Source organism: Pyrus communis, chromosome 10, assembly GCF_041283825.1.
Source record: "Pyrus communis isolate YQ-2024b chromosome 10, ASM4128382v1, whole genome shotgun sequence".
Classification (NCBI taxonomy): domain Eukaryota; kingdom Viridiplantae; phylum Streptophyta; class Magnoliopsida; order Rosales; family Rosaceae; genus Pyrus; species Pyrus communis.
The window spans coordinates 17,963,574-17,981,247 of record NC_142574.1 but is presented as its reverse complement, the minus strand read 5'-3'; the positions used below and the strand labels follow the sequence as shown (position 1 = coordinate 17,981,247).

General features: G+C 38.3%; 3 protein-coding genes across 12 annotated transcripts; 1 reads left to right on the top strand and 2 right to left on the bottom strand.

The window, feature by feature from the left end:
* Nucleotides 1–289: 289 nt before the first annotated feature.
* On the bottom strand, nucleotides 290–2,820 carry LOC137727407 (uncharacterized). 2 transcript variants are annotated; one of them, XM_088678558.1, is made up of 6 exons: nucleotides 2,673–2,820; nucleotides 1,871–2,551; nucleotides 1,595–1,777; nucleotides 1,064–1,147; nucleotides 588–883; nucleotides 290–465 (listed from the first exon to the last, which is right to left on the bottom strand). In XM_088678558.1, the coding sequence occupies exons 2-4, from the start codon at nucleotides 2,540–2,542 to the stop codon at nucleotides 1,127–1,129; spliced, it is 876 nt and encodes a 291-aa protein (XP_088534684.1). In that variant the 5' UTR covers nucleotides 2,543–2,551; nucleotides 2,673–2,820; the 3' UTR covers nucleotides 290–465; nucleotides 588–883; nucleotides 1,064–1,126. The 2 variants fall into 2 exon arrangements, with proteins under 2 accessions (XP_088534684.1, XP_088534685.1); XM_088678559.1 differs by lacking the exon at nucleotides 2,673–2,820 and having other exon boundaries at nucleotides 1,871–2,557.
* Nucleotides 2,821–7,185: 4,365 nt separating this feature from the next.
* Nucleotides 7,186–11,203, top strand: LOC137729580 (Sept9 (DUF616)). Of its 7 annotated transcripts, none has more exons than XM_068468555.2 (9): nucleotides 7,186–7,425; nucleotides 7,534–7,648; nucleotides 7,818–7,924; nucleotides 8,085–8,261; nucleotides 8,886–8,963; nucleotides 9,052–9,251; nucleotides 9,558–9,973; nucleotides 10,061–10,245; nucleotides 10,422–11,203. In XM_068468555.2, exons 3-9 carry the CDS (start codon nucleotides 7,843–7,845, stop codon nucleotides 10,838–10,840), a joined length of 1,557 nt encoding a protein of 518 aa, XP_068324656.2. In that variant the 5' UTR covers nucleotides 7,186–7,425; nucleotides 7,534–7,648; nucleotides 7,818–7,842; the 3' UTR covers nucleotides 10,841–11,203. The 7 variants fall into 7 exon arrangements, with proteins under 7 accessions (XP_068324656.2, XP_068324657.2, XP_088534582.1 ...); XM_088678454.1 differs by having other exon boundaries at nucleotides 7,236–7,460; XM_088678457.1 differs by having other exon boundaries at nucleotides 7,286–7,425; nucleotides 7,534–7,565; nucleotides 7,821–7,924.
* A 375-nt stretch (nucleotides 11,204–11,578) lies between these two features.
* On the bottom strand, nucleotides 11,579–17,112 carry LOC137727771 (V-type proton ATPase subunit B2). 3 transcript variants are annotated; one of them, XM_068466586.2, is made up of 15 exons: nucleotides 16,744–17,112; nucleotides 15,988–16,052; nucleotides 15,687–15,742; nucleotides 15,480–15,578; nucleotides 15,199–15,258; nucleotides 14,961–15,072; nucleotides 14,659–14,873; nucleotides 14,013–14,141; nucleotides 13,755–13,892; nucleotides 13,397–13,547; nucleotides 13,223–13,305; nucleotides 12,705–12,752; nucleotides 12,552–12,605; nucleotides 12,375–12,458; nucleotides 11,579–12,273 (listed from the first exon to the last, which is right to left on the bottom strand). In XM_068466586.2, the coding sequence occupies exons 2-15, from the start codon at nucleotides 16,043–16,045 to the stop codon at nucleotides 12,088–12,090; spliced, it is 1,473 nt and encodes a 490-aa protein (XP_068322687.1). In that variant the 5' UTR covers nucleotides 16,046–16,052; nucleotides 16,744–17,112; the 3' UTR covers nucleotides 11,579–12,087. The 3 variants fall into 3 exon arrangements, with proteins under 3 accessions (XP_068322687.1, XP_068322688.1, XP_088534579.1); XM_068466587.2 differs by having other exon boundaries at nucleotides 16,748–16,908; XM_088678453.1 differs by lacking the exon at nucleotides 16,744–17,112 and adding an exon at nucleotides 16,419–16,713.
* Nucleotides 17,113–17,674: the final 562 nt, after the last annotated feature.

The window sequence follows — 17,674 nt, the reverse complement described above, 5'->3', positions numbered from 1 at the left end:
TTAAATTATCGTACTTCTCTAATATGACCTCTTGATTTTGCAACAATTATGAATGAATTAAGTTCCAATGTTTTTGTGGAGGTGTTAAACCTAAAGAGAGTTGAATCTACATAGTTACATGCCAAGCACCACCAACTCTCATACACCTGTCCTTCAATCATCAGGACATAAATGTAATCGTATTAAGCAATGACTTTTCCCACAAAATATAAGACATTCCAACTCTGCTTAACGAACAAGGAATATATAGTGGCGGAGGATTAACAGTGAAAAGTACGACTGCCAATCATTTGGTCTAACGACACTTAATCTTCACGTTATTTGAGGAGGTTCTGAATGCAAATCTCATAGTGTTGAATAGAAACGAAAAACAGTGAAACAAATGGAAACCAAAGTGAACCATGAATTGATACACTACAAAGTGTACAATGATTTGTGAAATGGCACAACATGAAACCTCAAACTCTGTTGAAGTGAATCAAAAGGTCATATCTCCTATTATTAACCCCACACCCAATTCACAATGGCGACAGAAATAATTTCGTCCTAACCTTGAGAATGTAGAATGTTAGTATACAAGCACAAACTTCAACGCTAGTCCCGAGCTCTCCGTAACTAATGTGATTTATTACAACGGCAGCACACCAGTTAATACACTTCTCTTGCACAATCTTGAGACTTGAGGACTCCCCACGACTTCCCTGCAAATCCAAGAATTATAGTATATTAGCCTGCAGGCATGTAAGAGTTCCCTATTTGTAAGTTTTCACAAATAGATTTTGGTTAAGAGAAATGCAGGCCCAAACAACCGGTTTCAAATGCCTTGAGCAACCTTTGCTCCAATCATAAGGGGAATGATAAGCTTTCCTTTGCCACGTGGTACCTGGATCCGTAGGCAAAAGCATATTGCTCCTAAATATATATGATTAGAAATTGCTTGTCATGCACCTTAAAAAATGTATTTGGAAAGCATAACCTATTTTCAGAAATAAAGTAACGAAAATAGAAACCGGGCTCCAACTGGAAGATATATGAGTTAATGGAAATTATAGGTGGTTCTTACCATTTGCAAGATCATGAACCTTGTAGTGCTTTTGGGATCATCACACTTTCATGCTTATGAATACTATGTTTGCTTCTGCCCAGCCTACATTAGAGAAACGAGACAAAGACTGAGAACTGATGTAATAGAAAGTGCAGGTCACGATTTAGAAATAATAAATCAAATATAAAACCGCTGTCAGAGAAGTGAGCATCTGCAACTTTATTGTCCTTTTAACACTACAACTACATGCAGTATAACAGTCCGTGAATGATCCAGTTAATTCACAATATATTCTGCTTCAAATTGATAAGATGCAAAATTGTATAACAAAATCATCTAATAACAAAAATACAACAGCAATGACAGTACAATCAAAAGATAAGAGAGGTAACTTTTCTTTTCGACAAGTAAAGAAAAGAGGTTATATCCAAGCTTTTGGATGCACGTTCTTAATGTCACATTAACATGGCAAGTGACATTTTATTAAGTCTCATCATGATAATAGCAATCTTTAGATTAGGTATAAAGAAAAGTTGACCCGAGTCAAACCTTTTTCAGTTTCTGCAAAATAGAATCTTCGAACGATTGATATCCAGCCCCAACCAAATGGTTAAGTCGATCAGGTTCCTCAGGCCTCTGAACTGGTGGAGCATCAGTCACTGAAACTGGTTTAAGAGGTATAACCAGCAATGGATTAGAAAGATCACCTAATAGAGTTCCCGTTGCAGCAACCTACAAATAGTAAACCCATCATAAGTAACTAGCGCATTAAGAAAATAAAGTTCAAATTAAAAAGGACAAATAAAAAAATCGTAGCATACTCACAGCTGCATCTTTAGTCGCCATCACAACAAGAGCCGAACCTCTCTTCTTCTTGCCCCTGATGACAATATCTTCAACCTCGCCGAACACCGAGAACAAACCTCTCAACCTCTCTGCCGTATAGCCTTCACCAACATTTTCCCACGAAACTTTAAGCATCTTCTCCTCATCCAACCCCATCTTTGCACCACCCACATTTCCATTGCCAACTCCAACAGTCTCTCTCTTGGGAGCAGAATCAGTTGCCGCCCCTTTCTTTGCATGCTCCTTGCGTATTCTCTCAATCTCTTCTTTAAGCTTCCTAGAGATTCTCTCCTCTTCTGCTCTATCTCTGGCAGCCGCATCCGGAGCAAAGGCAGATCGTTCTCTTGCTTCAAGATCAGAGACCATCCTCTGTCGCTTGGAATCGCGTTCCAAATGGCGGCGCTGCTGGTCTCTCTTAACTCTGAGTAAATCATCAAACAGTTTCCTGGCCTTCTCATCCTTGAGTATCTCATAGGATGACATGAGACTCTGGAAGTTGGCCGGGGCATCAGGATCATCGGGCCTCTTGTCAGGGTGCAACACCAAAGCCTTCGCTCGATATGCCTTTTTAATATCATTCTCTGTAAGCTTGGAGCCTTCCTCGCCGGAAGGTAAACCAAGAACCTTATAGTGATCAACGTCGACATCCATATCTAAACCCTAATATCACAGTATTCTGTTAGGGTAAGAAAAGACAGCAATCAGTAAATGTAAAACCACAAAATGTACAGAAAATTTCAGAAGCAGCAATTTCTTTCAAACACTTAGTTCAGAACTTTACCTTTACCGAACGCGTTTCGAATTGGAAATCGGAGCGCTCTCCTCCGACCTATACCTTCAATTGTTGAAATCCCCAATTGCACTTTCAGCTAGAAAATCCAAACCCTAATTTGCCTTTTCCCTCTCAGTTCAATTGCACGTGACTCGTGAGTGCGTAATGAACGTGTGAAGTTCTTGCTTTTAATCTGAGCCGCCCATCAAGAGTGTATCTATGTAAGGTGTGACGGAATGAATTTGAGCCATGAATTATGTAATGAACCGGATCGATTTGGGATTTTGATTCGTCCGGTTCTTGGCTTTTGCCACTAGAAAGTTGAAAATTGACGGGTTATACGACGTCTTTATTAGAGAGATGAAATATATAATTTTCTATCTTTCGGTGGATATGAATAATTTATATTTGTGATTGTAGAGCCTTTTTGCCCAAAAAAATTGTGATTTTAAGACATTTTGCATCTTCTAATATACTTTTCGAATATAAAACATTTTCTTTTCTTGTATCTAACACGTCTCAACTCTCAACCTTCCTTACGAACTGACACACCCCAACCCGAATCGAGGTATGCTGGCTGTCACGTGAGGGTAACGTAGCCATGTGCGTTGTGCGGAAGTGAACGTGATATGAAAATACGAATAAATAAAAACTTGCTAACTAATTACACTAGACTAACATATCAGTGCGAGTGAAATGTTTAGAGTAAAGGACACACATAACCAGAGCGTAGGTATCAGAATGCAGTTCAGAAGTTTAATTACTAATTATACAGATCATAAAAGAAACCCTACACTGGTGAATGTCTGTCAGAACAGCCGTGAAGTCCTCGTGAGCCACCGACACGAACTTCTATCTAGAACCTGGAGGGGCGCAAAACAGAAAGTGTGAGTGGGCAAAAACAAAACTTTTGAAACCATTTATCTTTTCAAATGTAATAACCCCTCACTGTAAAACCCGTATAAGTTTCCCACAAAATAATACTGTAAACATATATGAAAACTATACTCGAGAATAACCAAACCATGAGTATGCCATGACAATCATCTCAACCATGAATAAGTAAGCCAGGTGAATTGCACTAATATAAAGTGACATATCAGCCGGAGTCACCTAACGTGACATGTACAGCTAAATCTATAACTCAACAATCAAATCAAATCCTGCACACGAGTCAGAACCACCATCTATGTGGTCTATACAACAAACTAGGTGTAAATAAGTAGGCTGAAGTGCTACGATCACGTGAAGGCTGTGCGAAATATCACAAGTCATCTACGAGTCGGAACCACCTAATGTGGTCTGTACGACAAGCTGACACCTGCCTTGGATCCAAGATGACCGTATGGTGTGGGAGGTGAACGATCACATGAAGGCTAGGCCCTACCCTCGGGCGGAGCACTAACACTGGGGTGCAGGATATAAATCACTGAAAATAACTCATCATAATCATACACACTACCATCACAACAATCGCTATATACTCACCTGAAGCTTACCTAAGCATCCACAGCGTCGAGCAGAAATATGCACAGCTATATTAAAACATATTCTAATAAGTAATGCATACGACATGACATTTAAAACGTAAAAACCATTTAAACAGTTTTTGGGAAATGTATATATATATATATATATAGAAAACTAAAAGCCCACTCACTGGTATGTAGCAAAGTCGTAACCCCCAAGTCTTGCTTGGCTACGCTCGTCCTCTGGAAACGTCTCACTTATATGTGAAATAACTATTTTAACGTTACTTTTAAGCACATAACCAAAGCCGTGTAATAACTCTCATACGTTGCTCAATTGGGGTGTTTGAATATACCATTGTGGCCTACTCAACACCACGTGCATCCCCATATTTTTAGAAAAAAATTTTGACATCCCACGCGCCCTCACGCGCCAGCCACGCGGTCGCGCGGGCACGTGCTTGTCATGCTGACGGTAACCCTAATGTCGTTAGGGAATATTCCGTTAAATATACCTGACGTCGTTAAGAATATTTTGTCAAGATTGACAAAATATGCTCTGTTTTCTCCGGTGGACTCGCCGGTCGCCGGTGGACTCGCCGGTTTCTGGAAAAACTTTGAATCTCAATATCTTCATCATTTCAACTCCAAATTTCACAAATTTTATATTAAATTGAAGCCCTAAACTAGGAGAACACGATCTTACCTCTTAGAGGTCCTAAAACTGACTAAAAGTGGTCGGAAAATCTCTGGAAAATTCCGACTAAACTAGAACTTGTGGAACTGACCTATCTCGACGTCCAAATCCTCCAAAAATTGTCCCTCGGTCTTTATGGAGTAGTTTTAAGACTCCCTTAAGCTTTACAACTCCATGAACTAACCACGAGCACAACGGAGCAATAGAGCACCACGCCGAAGCTTTTAAGTTCTCGGGTTCCCATGATCCGTTCTTTGATCCAATGGTACATATAGGTTCGTGAAGTCACCAACAACACGTTAATGCAAAGCTCAAGCTCGATCGATGAAGTTTGGATGGTGTTTATGTCACATCCCGGTCCGAGCGGGACCACTTCCCGAGCTCGACTCCACCGTAGCACGATATTGTCCGCTTTGGGACACCCCCAGCACACCCTTACGGTTTTGTTTGTGGGAACTCACACGAGAACTTCCCGATGGGTCACCCATCCTGGGAATGCTCTCGCGCGCTATTCGCTTAATTTCGGAGTTCCAATGGAATCCAAAGCCAGTGAGCTCCCAAAAGACATCGTGCTAGGTAGGGATGGGAATATACATATAAGGATCACTCCCCTGGGTGTGGGATGTCACAGTTTAAGAGTTGAAGGCTCGGATTGTACGAACAAGGGAGAAGAGTCAAAAAGAGATAAGAATGAATGAAAGTTTGTTTGTGTGGGTGTGTGCGTGACTGAGTTACGGGATTGGGTAGAAATAGAAAAGCAGGGCCCTGATTGGGCCATAAGGTATAAGGCTAACAATTTAAATCAAAACAAACCCACAATTCTAATTGGACCCAAGAAAGTAGGAGGTACAGTAATTGGTCCATTTCCTTAGCCCACTTACGCATCCACCACACATCGTTTCAAGGGCAAAATTGTCATTCCCACGCTTTCGAAGATAAATTATATTTTAACTCAGGATGGGTTGTCACACAAACTTTATAGTCTCACACCCTCCACCAACACTTTTAATTATCATTTTCTCTTTTGAGTTTATTGATGGATTCGTTGATGGATTTGCATACAACAGTCGAGTTTGAGGCTTGAATTGAAGCAATGATGAGACATACTTAAAGCAAATAAAAATGATGGGACTAAACTAAACTTAACCGAGAATGACTACTGTATTAAGTTTGGCTTTTTACCTTGGGGTGAAATTGTGTAGAGCATCCAAGTGTCATTAGTATGGAATTCTCACAAAATAAAAGTAATTTTTATCATCAATGATTTTTTTAAATTGACCAAAATTCTCATTTTGGTCTCTCAATTTCAATATCCATCATTGACATCCTTGAAATTGTTCCTCGGAAATTAATTTGTTGTTATGTTAAGATTCCATTAGGTATACTGACATGGTACACATGTAGGGTTTACAAGTCCAATAATACGATGGCAAATGGAATCTTAAAAATTAATTCTCTCAAATGATTTAAAGTTCTAAATTTATAAAAGGAAATAAAAAAAGAATAAACAAATTTAAGACTCAATCGGTGTTGATTTTCATTGGTGCGGGACTAATCTTCCCATTAGGGATTTGTTGGGAATTCAACCCTAAACACGTTATGCCCTCAACGGCCCAAACAAGTGTTAGTTATACCTTAATGGGCTTGCAAATCTCTATTTCGCAGGGTGCCCAAGAATTCCACAATCATCAGGCCTTGAAGCCCATCTTGCCGCCAAATGTCCTTAACACGGAAGTCCTTGATATACAATCGACCTGGCTGTCAGTCTCTGTGCTTGGCGAAAACCACTAAACTATACTCGAGACGTTTGTGTTAGGGAGCATCATTTGCAACGACCTTGCAAAATGCTCCCACATCGATTTTGCAGAAAAAATATCACTCTACTCCAAGGTTCAACAAACCTAGATGCCAGGGTTTACTCATAGTGAGCCTATAAATAGCCAAGCCTCCTTCCTTTTTCAGTGAATTGCTAAATATATGTCATTTCTAAATTTTTATTAGGGAGAGTTTAAAAATAAGAAATTTTGTTATCAAATTTCATTATTATTTATAACTACATTAATGAAACCTTTTACCACAACAAAAAAAGTTAAGGACAATAACATAATTTTAATAAACAAAATTTTGCTTTTTTTTTAAAACCTCACACATATAAGTTTATCATCGCTTATTAAAAAAAAAAAAAACCACTCTTTCTCTCTCTTCAGTTTCATGTTTTCTTTCATTCTCTTCCTCTCTTCTTCAATTTTAACAGCCAAAGGAAAAATTTCACGGTTTATATGTGAGCATGTACTATTTTAAATTAGCCAAACAAGAAAATTCACAAATTGTAAAAAAAAAAGAAAAAAAAAAGTTATTTCAATTTCTGTAAATTCCTTAAATTTTCTGGTCCAAAGCAGTGTCACTTCTCTGGATTAATTCAATCCAAGCGAGTTTTTAAATTTCAGCTCTTTCCTGATTAGGATACCCAGAAGAAAAAAAGGAGCTTTCTTTACGGTAAAACCAGAAAAAGGAGCTTGCTTTCACGCTCAGGTGGCATCTGCGGCTGAGATTTGATCTGGGTTGTGAAGTTTCAAGCTTTTGGCTCCAATCCCTTGTAATTTATTAACCTTTAGATTCTGTAAAGTTTGAGTAAGTTTATATTTACCACCCAAATTGCGGTTCTTTCTTATTTTTACAAATCCTGAAGCTTCTTTTACTGCAGAGAGGCTCCAACCACACCATCCTCAATTTTTAAGTCAGTTTTCAAAACCCAATATTTCGTTTTTCAGTTTTCACAAACCAAACTTGAATTGCAGCCGATAAACTTGATCAATTTCGTGAGTAACCCAGATCTGGAATTCGCTTGGATTCGATTTGTGTTCACCAATTTATTTGCAATATGTTTGTTAATCTTAATTCGTGTTTTGAGGGTTTCTGGGAAGATAGTGTTTGATTGTGGTTGTTACTTTGGATATAAAACGTAGTAATGTATGCATTGTGCTGCAGTTATGAGAAGTTGTAGTGGTTGATTATGGATAAAGAGAGTCCGCGGTCTGTTTCTTTTCGCACACATCGTAGAGGCGAAAGGAGTAATTTAAACCAGCATAGTAAAGGTAATCCAAGCCTATTGTCGCCCCATTGTGAATTGTATCATGTTAAATATTGAGGCTAAAGATATTGATGTGGGTTTTTGGTGTAGCATTGATTTTCGTATCGATGAAATAGATATTTTGTTTAGCACGAAAAATGTGAGTAAGTTGTTTGGTGGTGCAGATGTTGAAGAGGGATTCCCTCTGGGAAGGGTGACGCAGGATTATCCCATGAAGATTGTTTGGAAGAAGGGCTTTATTCGATTGGTTCTTGTAGGTGGCATTTTGTGGATGCTACTAATTCTCCTCGCGTCATTATTTCATGTTTGGTCCTGCCAGTCTTCTATCTCTTTCTTCTCAGGTATCGTAATTTTTGTTATGGAACTATGCATGAAGTTCCTTGGGTTCTTTGTTTGAGTTCATGCTTTATAAATACAGAGCCTTGTATGTTTTTTGTTGCTGTTTGGCTCAGCCCTGATGCCCCATTTTTGAAGTAGGCTAGTTGATTGGTGCATCTTGTTCCAAAAAATGAAAAGTCCTGTGTTTAAATTTACTGTTTTTGGTATTCATATACATCTTATCGATACCTAACAGTGGATTTTAGGTATTCTTTGCCTACCATAGGTGGTAAAACATTTTTGTTATGATTTTTTTAATTAAAACTTAATTATGTGAGTCAGGTATAACAGATTTTAGTTAGCCTGTAAAGGTCTGGCTTGAAATACACGAACAAATGCTGAAAGTATCGTTATTGTTGGTTTAAACTTTCCTGCAGTATGAGGGGTCGTAGTTGTCAACTTGTGAGTATCAAATAGTTCCTGATGTAGTATGGAAATCTTGTCAATATTTATTAGTACAACTTGCAATAGGTACTAAATACAATTTTATAATATTGTTAGCGCATCCTTGGTAAATAAGGTGTCTGTTATTTAATTTGAGGTAAACAGATACATGTTCTTAGTAGTTTGATCCACTTGAATTGCAGCTATGTGTAACAAAGAGAGCAAGGTCTTCTCCATGTTAGACTCCCTTGGGTTTGTACCAAAAGGACAATCGCAACACCGTAAGAACACTAAAATATATTTTCATTGAATTATCGATAACTTATTTAGTTTTATTTAATAATGTTGTTTTGTTTTCATCTCAAATAGGCTGTCAGATTCCTGTTGTCAGTGATCCTGATAAGATAAAAATTCCAAAAGAAAGAACTCCTGATGAAATTGTCAAAAACTTAACCTACGTTTTAGATGATGAGATTTTGCCTGACGGAACTCAGACATCCCCGCTATTCGGAGGACATCAAAATTGGGCACAGAGAGAGGAGAGTTTTAGATTAAAATCTGACATGAAGGTAAGGGCAAACATCAATACTCTGTTATCTTCAGTCAAAGCATGTTCTTTAATTATTTGTTTTCGTATCAGAAATAAAGGAGTAATGGGGCCCGACTTCCTTAGCACCTTCTTATAAATAAACTATGGTTTACAACATGTTTAGAGTATGTTAAAATAATTGAAAGTAATGGTGGTGGATATGGAGAAAATTGTTCACTGAATGTTGTGTTTCCCTTTCCTATGTATAGAACTGTTCTTTTTCTGTCTGTTTAAGGGGTGTTACTTTTTCCATTCTCCATTGTGAGTTGGTTAATGTAACCTGCAGTTGCACTGTGGTTTTATTCGAAACGGTGGTGCTGAAATGGCTCCTGCAGACATCAAATATGCCAAAAAATGTAGGTTTGTGGTTGCATCAGGCATTTTTGATGGTTATGATGTACCCCATCAACCTTCAAATTTAAGTCCTCGTTCTAAGAAGCTCTTCTGCTTTCTCATGGCGGTTGATGAAACATCTCTTGAATTTATCAAGGGAAATGTGACAGTCAGAGAGGATAATGATGGGGGAAAATGGGTTGGTATCTGGCGTCTTGTTTTGTTGAAGCATCCGCCGTACGATGAGCCAAGAAGGAACGGGAAGGTCCCCAAGATATTAACCCACCGCTTATTCCCTAATGCCCAGTACAGCATTTGGATCGATGGTAAAATGGAGCTCATGGTTGATCCATTGCAAATTTTAGAAAGGTAATAAATCGACTTTTATCTTTCTCATTCTACATATTTGTTTGTGCACATATAGCTATAATCAAGGAAACTAAATTTGATGTGCAGATATTTATGGCGTGGGAAGCATACATTTGCCATTTCTCAGCACAAGCACCACCACAGTATATACGAGGAGGCTGATGCAAACAAGCGGAGGAAGCGATATGCTCGACCTCTTATTGATCTACACATGAAAATTTATCGTTATGAGGGTTTGGAGCCATGGGATCCAACCAAGAAAACCGTTAGTGGTAAGAAGGAAGACCATAGATTTTTTGAGTTGTGTAATTTGTTAGTTCTGTTTATTTGTTTCTCCTCTGCTTCAAGTTACAGGCACATGCCAACAAAGTTAATGCCTAATATTATCGACATATATACAGGTACAACACTATTTGTTAAAAATATTGATGGAAACTATTGTATGCAGATGTACCAGAGGGTGCCATTATCGTACGGGAACATACTGCGATGAGTAATTTATTTAGCTGCTTGTGGTTCAATGAGGTCCACCTCTTCACTCCAAGAGACCAACTGAGTTTTGGTTATGTTGTGTGCCGGTTAGGGGGGTTGTTTAAGTTCTTTATGTTTCCGAATTGTGAGTACAATTCCCTGTTTGTGTTGCATCCACACATAAGGGAGCATTCTTCTCGTATAGAGTGGGTAACAAGTTGGAATCAGCTCAAGGGGAATGGATCTATTTCAAATAAGGGTAAAGATTGGGACCAAGCCAGTGCTAAAAATGGTTTGGTAGAGAGTAGGGGAGGCTTAGGCTTGTGGACTCCTTACCCTGCAAATCTTGATTCAGTGGTCCTACCCCCGGTAGCAAGAACATCAAAAGCTGGCTGAGGGGTCAATCGGATCCATTTGGTCTTGTGAACTTATTTTTAGGAGCTCTTCCTGGTTCTATTTTTTCTGTCATCCCAGAAGAGACTCGAACAGTATATAGAAAGCAGAGGAAGTGGAAGAAGAATAGTGGCATCGGTCTTCTAAATTTCTGGAACGTTATAGAGATGATTAACAAGGAAATGTGCAGCAACCTTTTCGGTACCACTTAGACTCATACTGGAAGTACAATGTGTACTCATTCGATACCATTTGTTTAAGTTCCGATGGTAGAAACGGAAGGAGAAAACAGATTAGAGTATATTTATATTGTTTTATTTTGTATGAGAAATTAAAAAAAATGCAAGATTGATTCGTTATGGTGTATCTGAAGTGAGTTCGTATCTGAGCATCTACCAATTTTTGCCTTGTTCCCTTTGTTTTCTTGTCTTGGAAGGCATTAGTCTTGCACCAGTGGAGAAAATGTAACTCCCATACTACCCAGGTTCTCGTCTTTTGTAGTACTGTTATAATTGCTCTGCGTAACGGCTTCTGCTTACAAGCACTTTTGCTAGAATTTTCTTTTTCTCTAAGGCAATAACATCGTAACTCTCTAATTTACGGGGTTTTGAACTTGGGTTTAAAGAGGCGTACACACGCCTACCAACTAGCCTAACTCACACATGCGACGAAACTTTGTTCTAATGGGGAAGAAGACCAACAACCTTGTATTGATTTGGTGAGATCTTAACAAAGGTGCAATGAATACAAAAACTCTCATTTTATTTCAGATATAATTGAACCAAACTTGAGCATGTTCGCATGTCTAAATACACAAGACAGACATAAAAGTCCGAAGAAAATATTAAATAGAAAGCCAAAAATGACAGATTACAAAATAAATAACGGTCCCGAAACAACGCAAATATATACTACTGCAAGTGTAAGGGTCTTTATATCCTAGATGGCCCAGACTGTTCCTGAAACTTTCGCTTCGGGAGAGAAGAAGCATAATCAAACCACAACTGGGTGACAAGCTAACAAATGAGAAGCGAAAACACAAAGCGCTACAAGATCTCCAAACGTCCTCATTGAAAGAATTATGGACTAGTCGAGAACTTTTAGGGACTCGAACAGACCGCAACCTTTATTACGTATGCCGGTAAAGGAGATGCAACCTAGGCAGGCAGAGAATCAATAAACGAATTGCAGAGCTCATTGATGGCTAAATAGGCTGAAGAACTTCGACAAACGAGGATCTATGAACTCCATCAATTAGCTGCGTCTCTGCTGTAGAACAGGTCAAGGGTCTTTGCAGGTATACGGTGGAGAAGCTCACGAGGGAAGATCCGCAGCAATGTCCATGCCAAATCAAGGGACTGGAAGATGTTACGGGTGTCATAAGCTCCTTGGGACACAAACTTCTTCTCAAATTTGTCCAAAAACTCCAGGTATAGCTGTGTTTCAATCAAATGAAAAAATCACATCAATTTCTTCCATTAGGCTGCTTGTTAATAAACAGAAGCACTCTTAATAAGAAAAAGGAAAGGTAAGAGACCAGGTCCTCTGAAGAAAGTGCTTCTTCTCCAACCACAGCTTTCATTGCCTGGACATCCTTCCCAATAGCATAATTTGCATATAACTGAAAGTTAAACAATGCACAAGTGGGAAACATTAGATGACGTTATGTGAAGACACATTCAAAAAAGATACTAGAATGGAATCCCAAACAAACCTGATTTGATACATCAGAATGATCCCGGCGAGTCATCCCTTCACCAATAGCACTCTGCAATTATAGCCAACAATTTTACTTAAACCCCCATCACTCTAGTAGGATGAAAACCCCCTCTCAATCTTTAGAGTTGAACTCAAAGTATCATATTACCTTCATCAGACGAGACAATGATGGGAGGACATTGATTGGTGGGTATATCTGCACAGGTTAAAGAACTTAATGGTTATTTTCAATTCATTTATAAACTCCACATATCTGATCGTTACCACTTCTTTGCACGTTGTCCAAACATAGAGATCCAACTTTCTAAACGCATTATTAACTACCTTGATGTAGCATCAAGTTAAATCGGAGTTTTTTTTATTAATGGATTGATACAGCAACCACAACCAACAATTTCATCAAATTAAACCTTGATGAAAGAAGTCCAAAGGCCATGGAAAGACAAAGACAAACAATTAAAACCATGGTAACTTCCCTTAAATTAAACCATGCCGCATGTTGTATTGTGTTTTGCATGCTGAATGCATGGACATGGTAGTGTCTATGTTACCGTGGCCATAAGCAGATACTCAGACCTTCTTGTTTATTAAGTTAATACCGTAACAGACCCATCCTAAGATCATGACACTGAATAATCCAATGACACATGATAGAAGTTTAGTTACCTGTCTGTTGTGGAGCTGCCTGTCAATGTATATCTGTCCCTCGGTAATATATCCCGTAAGATCAGGAGTGGGGTGGGTAATATCTGGCCAGACAAAGAAATCGAAGATTGTGTTAAGAAATATCATTTGGATGCACGATATGCGAGACCATCAATGTGTGACAACAAGCATTACCATCATTTGGCATAGTTAGAATCGGAATTTGTGTAATAGAGCCTTTTCGCCCTTCAATTCGTCCAGCACGCTCATAGATTTGTGCCAGATCAGTATACATGTACCCGGGGTATCCACGCCTTCCAGGCACTTCCTCTCGGGCAGCGGATACCTGCAGTAGCAATACAGTAGTTTTTGTTATGGAAATTATGCTGAAAAGTAGTATAACAAAGCAACAATGTTTTTCAAGTTCATATAACATTGAAGTCCTATTAAGTTTCTGCACATCTTAGATATCTGCAAACAATCACAATAAGAAAGAAGATGAAATTGAGGCATGTAATTTGTGAATTCATAATTAGAAACATTTTCACGTTACCTCACGAAGAGCATCAGCATAAGAACTCATATCTGTGAGAATGACAAGAACGTGCTTCCCACATTCATATGCCAAATATTCTGCAGTAGTAAGAGCAATGCGAGGAGTAATAATACGTTCAATTGTAGGGTCATTTGCCTGTAGAAGAAATGGTAAAAAACACACTTAGGGCAAATAGAAATCTCACAAGATATTTGAAAAGGAAATAAATCCACAAAACATTTATGAAATGCTCCATATGTTCACTTCAAAATATACCAGATTCAGAAAAAGGGTCACTCTCTCCATTGAGCCATTTTCCTCAAAATCCCGTTTAAAGAACTGCGCAGTCTCCATATTTACTCCCATAGCTGCAAACACAATGGCAAAGTTGTCGTCTTCTATGTCCTATAATTTCACAATGTAGGTTAGTCACCTGAATGCTAGAAGTATATCAAGAAGGCAAACTAATACACGACAAATCAAGCACCTATCCATGTACAAATAATCCATTAACTTCAAACGCAAAAGGAACTTATTACTCTTACTTATTTTCTCACTGTTGCTTTGTTTTGTTTGCAATTACTTTTTACAAATTTCTATGAAAATACAAAACCTAAAAACACAAAGAGGCCCAAATCAAAACTCCCAGTGAAGGATTCAAACTATTTCGAGCAAGCTGAGCAGGCTCTTCTCTAGTACTTACTCATTTAACTAGGAATTCCCATGTGCTAGCATCATCAAGATTACTATCTTATCAAATGATTAAATGTAAATGAATTTCATTTTGAAATCAAAGAGATTTTGCCATAACATTTTGGCAATTTGCAAAATAATGCTGCACATGCATTTAAGACTGTCGGACATGCAATTAGTAGATATATGTGAGCTCGGCAGGCTAACAAATATTTAGTATAAAGTGTACCCCAGCATCAAGAAGACTTTCAGATTTCTCCAACCGCTTGACCAAACCAGCCTGGCGACATATCTGAGCAGCTATTTCATTATGAGGAAGACCAGCAGCAGAGAAAAGTGGGATTTTTTGTCCTCTAGCAATGGAGTTCATGACATCAATTGTAGAAATTCCAGTCTGAATCATTTCTTCAGGATATGTTCTCTCACTAGGATTAATAGAACTCCCTGGAAATGGCATACAATAGATTGACACACATGCCAATGCAATGAAACATGGAGCAGAACTTATTATCATTGAAACAAATAACGCACCAGATATGTCTAGGTAAGCCTCAGGCAAGATAGGGGGGCCATTATCAATGGGCTTCCCAGAGCCATTAAAGATTCGCCCAAGCATGTCCAGTGAGACTGGAGTTTTCAAAACCTGACAAATATGCAAGGGGAAGAGTCAAAACAGCATAACTGGTTCTTTGTGTTCATGTCAGAAAATATATGTTATTCTTGATTCTGGAATACAACGAATGAAGAATATAATTAAAAGGTTTAATACCTCTCCTGTAAATTGCACAGTAGTGTACTTGTTGTCAATTCCAGATGTTCCTTCAAAAACCTGGGCAGCAAATAAATCGATTATGAACACAGTAAAAATAATAAGCACATTCCAGAAAACCTAATGATGCTATTATTCAGAAAGGTTAAGACAATCATAACAACTGCTGTCCCAGAAGATGCACACAAAGCCCCAAGACTACAAATTCTCAAAATTATGCACCTATGCAAGAACACAGCAAAACCACAAGAAACCAACAAACAATGCTGCACAGCAGTCACCTGAACAATAGCTTTCTCTCCATCAACTTCCAGGACTTGACCGCGTCTAGTTGTTCCATCTCCCAAACGAATATTAACAATCTCCTGAAACTTAGGTCCCTGGGGCAGTTTAAGAGAATATATTAGTTTTGGGTTCTGAAGAGGATAAGAATCCTCATTGAGAAAGCTTAACAACATTTTAAATGAGAAAGAGAGCAGATAACCTACCTTAACTTTTTCAAGGATAACCAGAGGTCCGGCCACACCAGACACAGTTCTGTACTCTGCAATGTCAATGTAAGGGGAAAAATGTCACTTGACACCATTTATGTAACACTCCATAAAACAATCATTGCAATGCTAACACTTTCTAGCAGGACATATTTGAAGAGTTTGACATTGACTCATATTGATTGCATTACGACTAATGAGTTATGACAGAAAACTGCATGCACACTATAGCTATTACCTCACCAATTTACTTCACCGTCCACCACAAAAATATGAAACAAACCAGTCCAAGACTTACCCATTCCAACCTCTAGGTTTCCTTCGTCCATATCGTGATTGTTTTGTGAAACAGCCATTTGCAAGCTTCATGCAAAAAAAGAAATTATCACAATTACAGACAAAAACCAGTAGAAGTCATCCAAATCAACTACGAATTCTGAAACAAATCTGTAAGATGACAACTAATACCACTTCTTGAGGCTAAATTTCCAATTAATCCAATCAAATGAGTGAAGATTTAGATCATCGCAATACAATTGTGCTTAATTATCATCAAGTGGCACGCAGATTAATGAGAACATAAATTGTCCAACAATCATACTTTTCAAAGTCTTTTACTTTCTGTTTGGCCACTGGGAAAATAAATGTAACAATAGGAAAAAAAAAAAAATTCAGAAAAACAGAATAAATCACTGAATTGCATTAATTAAACTTGTCCAAATACTTAACACAGTTCAGTTAACAACGATAACTATAATCTTTGACATTCCGCTCTTCTTCATTGCCCTTCAATTTCCTCGGCAACCAAACAAGTCTCAAAGTTGGATTCAAACAAATCAAAACTAAAGATAAAAAAAACCAAATCCAATTGCTGATTCCAATACTTGGTTAAAATTAACCAAATTTGGATCTGCAACAACAATTCGATGGACGCGGACTTCAATCACGTGAAGTTCGCGCCGTCTGCAGTCGATGATCAGATGGTTACAATCAAATTGAATCAAGGAAACTGCGATCAAGCGGCTGAGAATTACGTAGGGATCTGAAAGCATACCTACTTTTCGATCTGTTGCGCCCGGAGCCAAGCGGAAGAAAGAGAGAGGAGCAGAAAGGAAGAGGAGGATGAGGAGGAAGACGAATAAAAAAGAGTGAGATCTAAATATCTGATTGACTAAAATAAATAAATAAATTAGATAATCAATGACACAGAAATAGTTATGAAAATTAAGTACGAATGACAATAGATAAATTAATATCTTCATAAACCACGTTGCAATTGATATTTGTTTTCTTTTAGAAAATTGTTATTAGTATTTCAAAATTTTTATTTTGCACTTCAAATTTTCTATAAGAGCATTTCCACCTCTCTATAAATCATCTATGGGATAGTGGATTTATTCCTCTCCCCTTCCCCAAAAGCACCTCTATCCTTCTCAATTTATTGGGGTTTGGTGGAGGCCCGTTCCTCAGCCAAGCAATTAACCATTGCCCAGCCTTTAAGCCATGTGACGCAATGCTGACGTCATTAGCAATTTTTGGATTATGCTCTCTTATTAAAGCAAACGTCCGATCGAGTAACTCCCGCACATAATCTTCGACCACCGTAAGTGTCGGGGCTTTCTCGGAATCATCGTCGAAAACATCTCACCTGGCTTGTCACCCTCAACTTAAAAAGTTTTGGTCTTTTGACGCCGAGATTTCGGTTTTAGATTGGAGTGAGCTTTGAGGTCGGGTTCCGAATCGAATTTTCTTGAAGAAGCATGGCAAGGAATAAAGAAGAAAAAGAAAGGGATCGAAAGGAGGTGGGAGACTAAGGATAATTTCCAAGTGTTGGGGCCTAAAAATGTCACACACCAATCTAACCAAGTCTTAAGGCCTAATTGTCACTATGCCTACATTCAAGCCCAAATACATGCCAAGGCACGAAATCGACGAGGAATATATTTACAAACATGTCATGCTACGATGATTAAGCTGGATACTCA

Excerpts from the sequence above, each read along its gene's own strand:
- LOC137727407 (XM_088678558.1), bottom strand. The coding sequence starts at position 2,542 with ATGGATGTCGACGTTGATCACTATAAGGTTCTTGGTTTACCTTCCGGC. Across the intron at positions 1,778-1,870 it reads TGGCGACTAAAGATGCAGCT|GTTGCTGCAACGGGAACTCT; the intron begins GTGAGTATGCTA and ends TACTATTTGTAG. Across the intron at positions 1,148-1,594 it reads TTTTGCAGAAACTGAAAAAG|GCTGGGCAGAAGCAAACATA; the intron begins GTTTGACTCGGG and ends TCTCTAATGTAG.
- LOC137729580 (XM_068468556.2), top strand. The coding sequence starts at position 7,843 with ATGGATAAAGAGAGTCCGCGGTCTGTTTCTTTTCGCACACATCGTAGA. Across the intron at positions 8,262-8,885 it reads TTCTATCTCTTTCTTCTCAG|CTATGTGTAACAAAGAGAGC; the intron begins GTATCGTAATTT and ends CTTGAATTGCAG. Across the intron at positions 8,964-9,051 it reads AAAAGGACAATCGCAACACC|GCTGTCAGATTCCTGTTGTC; the intron begins GTAAGAACACTA and ends CATCTCAAATAG.
- LOC137727771 (XM_068466586.2), bottom strand. The coding sequence starts at position 16,045 with ATGGCTGTTTCACAAAACAATCACGATATGGACGAAGGAAACCTAGAG. Across the intron at positions 14,874-14,960 it reads GGCTTACCTAGACATATCTG|GGAGTTCTATTAATCCTAGT; the intron begins GTGCGTTATTTG and ends TGCCATTTCCAG. Across the intron at positions 12,459-12,551 it reads ATTCTGATGTATCAAATCAG|TTATATGCAAATTATGCTAT; the intron begins GTTTGTTTGGGA and ends TTTAACTTTCAG.